The sequence below is a fragment of the Bos indicus x Bos taurus genome, chromosome 8, assembly GCF_003369695.1.
Source record: "Bos indicus x Bos taurus breed Angus x Brahman F1 hybrid chromosome 8, Bos_hybrid_MaternalHap_v2.0, whole genome shotgun sequence".
In the NCBI taxonomy this organism is placed as follows: Eukaryota; Metazoa; Chordata; class Mammalia; order Artiodactyla; family Bovidae; genus Bos; species Bos indicus x Bos taurus.
Genome location: NC_040083.1, coordinates 80,892,806 through 80,898,805, shown reverse-complemented (window position 1 = coordinate 80,898,805; position 6,000 = coordinate 80,892,806). Strand labels below are relative to the sequence as shown.

General features: G+C 45.6%; 1 protein-coding gene across 5 annotated transcripts in view; it reads right to left on the bottom strand.

The window, feature by feature from the left end:
• Positions 1-1,479: 1,479 nt before the first annotated feature.
• DAPK1 (death associated protein kinase 1) overlaps positions 1,480-6,000 on the bottom strand; it is a 212,320-nt gene continuing 207,799 nt past the window's right edge. For 4 of the 5 annotated variants that reach the window (XM_027550169.1, XM_027550166.1, XM_027550168.1 and 1 more), the window contains exons 26-27: positions 2,525-3,753; positions 1,480-2,061 (exon numbers count right to left, since the gene is read on the bottom strand). In XM_027550169.1, coding sequence (XP_027405970.1) covers positions 2,028-2,061; positions 2,525-3,753 — 1,263 coding nt within the window. In that variant the 3' untranslated portion in view covers positions 1,480-2,027. Of the gene's footprint in view, positions 3,754-6,000 lie in introns of all 5 variants that reach the window. The other variant, XM_027550170.1, reaches the window with a different exon arrangement.

Sequence of the window (6,000 nt, the reverse complement as noted above, 5' to 3'; positions counted from 1 at the left end):
GCCCCATAATCGTATGAACAGGCACCTGCATAAAACAAAAGTCTGAAGACTCGTGCGGGATGTTTGCCGCCTCTGCTTTATTTACCCAGCATTCTCCTTCTGTCCCTTTCTCCTGCTGACAGGACTCCCTTCTTGGGGGAAATGCTCCTTTCCCAAAACTGTCCCAGGGTTCCCGGGGCCAGGCCAATCATTTGAACCACTGGGACAGAGCATGACCCAGGCTGGAGCAGTCAGAATCTTTCTCTGGGATTTTACTTACTGATGCAGCCAGACACAGCCCTCACCTCCTGGGCCCTATGTCCTGGTGCTAGACTCTGTGATGTGAAGCACTTCTGAAGCAGGAGGAAACAAAGCTGACATTCAGGAGGGAGTTGACACAAGAGAAGGAGGTTCTGGTTCTCTGGTGGCCTAGTAGTTAGGATTTCGAAATTTCATTGCCTGAATTCGATCCCCAGTCAGGAAACTGAATTCCTGTAAGCTGAGTGTGGCCAAAAAAAAATAAAAGGAGGTTCTATTCCTCTAAGGCAACTGTGATTTCAATTTCAGTGCCATCCTTTTGACACATTATCTGTATGCAGCTTTAAATTTTATTTCATTAAAATTTATTTTCTCCCTATAAAAGTAAACCATGTTTATTAAGGACAATTTAGGCAAAACAGAAATGAATTCTACTTCCACCACCACAGAAAAACATCAACCACACCATTGCAGTATTTTTCCTTACAGTTTTTTTTCTTTGCTAATTTTTTTTTTTTAAAGAAGTCTTGAGATTTTACTAAAGATGGGTTTTGTCACTTAGAGTTTTTGACACTTACAGCTATCATACAGGACTGAACCTGATGGCCTGGGGCAGTGTGGTCTCTAAGTAAAGGCAGGCCGGTATGTATCTTTTGTAGCAAGTTTTCTCTTGCTCCCATAGGGCACTAGTCTCTCCACCTTTGTACAGAAATAGAAAGCTTCCTGTTTCCCCATAGCAGAGAACTAAATGATACAATTTGGTTTTGGGGCTCACCTAAGGAAATGGAAAGAGCTTCTTTTCTACATCATCCAAGCTCTTTCTGCTTTTCCACACCTTTCCCAACTTCAGTAATAATTAAGCACCTAATAAACTGCTGTTGATTTCCAGCCCTAAGAGTTTAGGTTTAATCACTTTCTAGACTGGCTGGTCCCACGAGGTGGGGTACTGACAAATGAAGACATGACAAAAAGAATCATTTTTGAATTAAAGACCAACAAGCTAATGCAACAAGCAACAGTTTATTTATAAAAAAAAAAAAAAAAAGGAAAAGAAAAAAAGAACAAAAAAGAAAACTTTTTTTACTACATCTTAAAGATTAAGTAAAAATACCTGTATTAATATATATGTATATACATACTGCATATATATATATACATATGATATAATATTAAAATTACATGCTTCTCAGGACAGAAGAATTAGGACATGTTCCCTTATTTCAATTTAAAACTCCATTACAATTCAAAATCACTGCAAGAAAACTTGCTACCTTTATTTTCTTTTTGCGACTTCAAGTACAGGAAGTTTTCAAACCAGGATCTAAATGTGGAGAACCATCTGCTATGCACAATGACAACAAACTGCCACAAATCATGAGTTGGGGTCTTCTGAATTCTCACACAGGTCTTGGCTCCCTATGACCGTGTCAACCTTCTACCTGAGACGACAGGGGATGAAGAAGCATGACAGCCTGCAGGTTCCACGTGAACGTTCACACTGACGATGAAACAGAAGCAAACACGAACATGTCTTGCAGTAACAACACTGGCCATGAAATTGCTCTAGAGGAGGTTTCTTTCTCCCCTTTCCTTGCCAAAGGAAACACAAGTTTCCAAAAAAAAAAAAAAAAACCAACCAAAAACCCTCGGGTGAAGCACCTCTGGCGATGATCAGCATACAGCAAGAGACAGAGAGGGAGTGTTTCTTTCTCAACAGCTTCGGGCTGACTTGGATGATTTCAAACACACCCTCTTCTGCAAAAGGCACTCACATATTGTCTGTTTATAAATCATACAGTGGGATTCCTTACATGGGAGTTTTTCCTACAAATATAAAAGAGATAAGCTGAGGACATGATATAACAAAGAAAAGAGTATAAGAAATACACATCTTGGATAAATGTGCGCTTTTTTTTTTTTTAAAGGACATTTAATATAACAGTTTAAAAAAATTTCATTGAAAAGTTAGGAATTCCAATAAAATTATCATTAAGAAGCAAGGTACTAGAGGATGAGAGGTGGAGGGTGGCTAGCTTTTCAAATGGCCAAAGGTTTAAAGGATAGGGTCTGCTCTTGAACTAGAAAGACCATTCATTCACACATCAGGGAATGTGTGAGAGGAGGGAGGTAGTGGCAGAGAAATAGGTGAGGCGGGGAGGGAGGGGGCGTCCTTCAGGATGTGGGCGTAGGAAGGAACGCGCCAGAATCTCTGGTGGGAAAGATGGGCTGTGTCCCCCTTGCCCCTGAAGTTGGAAGAGACCCTGCCCAAGCCAAAGGCTGCCCTCACCGGGACACGACCGAGCTAATGGAATTGTAAGATGTGCCACTGTTGCAGCTTGAGGCGTAGGCCTCCTGGCCGTTGCCGTCGAGGTTGATTTTGAACACAGAGGACGCCTTCAGCAGGAAGTCCGCTGCGTCCCGACGCCCCAGCTCCCGCAGTTTGGACATGAGAATGCCGACAGTGCTCTCGGGGTAGGAAGTCCATTCCCGGAGCAGGGCGTGGACTGGGCTTGGGAGGAACTCCTTGGGAGACCCGTTATTGGTGTTGTACTTGGCCACAAGGTCGGGGAGGCCCAAGTTCATGGCAAGGAGGCACCAGTCCTTCCCCATGGGGTCGGGCGGGTCCAGCAGGCGACTGAGTTTCCTCCGGGTCAGGAGGTTCAGATCTGACGCGTGGATGTCCATGCCGAGGCTGGCCTGCGAGTAGACGTCGTGACAGCCGAAGCACATGATACTGCTAAAGCTCTCCTTGTACCCGCCCATGGTGTTGGTCAGTGAGGTCTCCTTGAGAGTCTGCGCCCGGAAGAAGTCCCGTGGCTGGTAGATCATGACGGGCTCGTGGTGCTCTCGTAGCTGCTGGGGGCTCAGGTAGTGCTTCACCGTCAGCAGCCCGGGCAGCGTGGTGGCCATGACGTTCTCGATGGTGCTGCACACGGAGTCCAGCAGGAAGCAGCACTTGATCTTCTCCGTCTCCAGTCCACGCACCTGGACCTCAATACCCTGGCCGTGGTTGACCAGGAGCACCAGCAGCTCGGCCCCGCGATTGGCGATCTTGCAGCCGTTCACCCACAGGCGAATGTCCGCGTCCCCCTCGGTGCTCTGCTGGTGGATCCACCGGCACAGGTTCACCTGCACCTTGTGGAAGATGCCACATGGGAAGGGGGTGAGGTGCTCCACCGGGACGACTCGCACGCCGCCGTAGACCCGCGCCTCGTCCTCCTCGTCCGTCCAGGAGCGGTGCAGGCTGTCAGTCTTGATCAGGGCGGGGATGTCCACCATGGTCCCGCTGCTCAGGTCCCGTGCACAGATGTCCATGGCATCCAGGATCTGCAGCAGCTCCTCCACGTCACTGTCGGGCACCAGGCGCTGGACGTCCTCCATGGTGTAGCGGCCGCGGTAATGGTGCAGGGCCCGTGGGGTCTCCACAGAGAGCAGCTTCCCCAGAACGTTGGTGCACAGCCAGCGGGGATCCAGGAGCAGCACATCCTGGACGGTCTCGCTCTGCATGATGTTGATCTGTCCAAGGGGACAAAGGGAAGTCATGCATTAGGAACACAGAGGGCCAGATAACCCAGCTGCTCAAACCACTAAGGGGCCTGAGCAGGGATGAAATCTGTGCAGATGCCATAAGGAAGGACCCAGGACATTCATATGGAGGGGTCTCAAAATCAATTCTCAGCCAAGAAATACCAGCTTGGCAATGTCATAAGGGAGATTCTGAAAAGACTACCTTTGACTCTTATTATAAAAGGCCAATGCAATAAGAGAGGGAGAGACAGAAGCCAAATGCAATGGGTGATTTTTGGCTGGATTCTGAATCCCAAAATAAATACACAAATGAATAAAATTAGCTGTAAAAGAAAATACTGGGACAAGTGGCAAATACTTGAAAGAGGACTATAAATTCAACAATAGTATTATATCAATGTTGTGCTTCCAGGATATGATAATCAATTATATTATGGTTATGTGGGAGAATGTCCTCCTTAGCAGATGCGAGCTAAATTATTTAGAGGTGAAAGGTCATGATGTTTGCAAAGCAAATAAATAAACAGAAGAGAGACAAAGCAAATTTAGCAAAGCATAAACAGCTAGTTAAATTAGGTTTGGAGGATATGAGGATACATCCTACTGTTCTTGCAACTTCTCTGAAGGCTTGAAATTTTTCAAAAAAGATAAAGAATGTTATATTAGACTGTTCTGGAAAGATATGCTACCATAGTGGTTGGGCCTGGAGGGGAAAGGGAGGAATGAGATGAGAGGTGATGGCCAAAGGGGACTTCAGCTTTTCCTGTCATACTCATTTCTTTAAAAAGCAGAAGTTAGAAAACAAAATGACACACACACACACAAACAGAAGCAACTTTCTTCTGTCCTTGGTTAGTTCTACAAAGATCAGTGATCTCGCATGGAGGCTGAGACCTGTTTGCACTGGGAGTACTTTTCTCCCCATGAAAAGTGAAAGAGAGTGTTAGTTACTCAGTGATGTCCAACTCTTTGCAACGTCATAGACTATATCCTCTGTCCTTGTAATTCTCCAGGCAAGAATACTGGAGTGGGTAGCCATTCCCTTTTCCAGGGGATCTTCCTGACCCAGGGATCAAACCCAGGTCTCCTGGGATGCAGGCAGATTCTTTACCATCTGAGCCACCAGGGAAGCCCCCACTTTTCTCCCTGTAGTCTTAAGTCTTTGAGATGCCCTCTGTTCAAACTTGAGACATTTCTGGAATGCAGAACAGTGTCTTTTAGTTTTTAATAAGGCATTTGGTAGAATGGGCTTCCCTGATTCCTCAGTTGGTAAAGAATCTGCCCGCAATACAGGAGACCCTGGTTCAATTCCTGGGTTGGGAAGATCCCCTGGAGAAGGGATAGGCTACCCACTTCAGTATTCTGACCTAGAGAATTCTGTGGACTATCCATGGGGTTGCAAAAAGTTGGACACAACTGAGCGACTTTCACTTTCACTTTGGTAGAATACTGTCTGCAGTTTAGTCCTAGATATAACTATCTCCTCAGGGTCACCGAAGACAGACAGATACACTGTGCCTTATTGATAGCGACTAAGGAGACAGATGACTGAGTGCAATGTGTGATCCTGAGCCAGAAAAAGACAGAACAACTGATGAAATCTGAGTAAGAACCTTAGATTATTTTCTAGAGAGCAGAACAGTACTGGAGAGGGGCTGGCAGCCAGAGTAGGGCATCCTGATTCAGATTTCCCTTCTTTTCTTTTTACCTTCATTTACTTATTAAAGTCTCAAGAGCAAGGAGAGAAGAATTGCTGAATTGACCAGCTAGAAAGTTGCTGGTCAAATGCCAGAAGGCAAGAGAATACATTATTAAAAAGAGTGAGCTTATTATTGTGGTTAAAATACATACGTTTATATCTAGCACTATAAGGTGAGCTTTGGTCCTTCGTTTTTCCCATCCTTGGAGGCAATCGTTTAAAGTACTGCTGGAGGGGCTAGTGGATTTAGCCTGTGGTTTCATGGGGATTCAAAGACTGACACAATCATTGCCTGAGGCTCTAGGTTTTTAGGATCACTGGCTTCTTGATTTAATCAGAATTTCAAGCCTATATGATCCATGGCCAAGGGCCCAATGTGGCCCCTGAGAATGGGGAGGCAAACTTCTTGTTTGTAAGATTCTCTGAACTGCTTCTGGGTTTTCATGTTCAGAACTGTTCTTCTTGTTCCAGACTAGCTTATACTGTTTCCTGATTTCACAAGATGGAAGCATGTGAAGGCTACGCCCCCTTTAGAG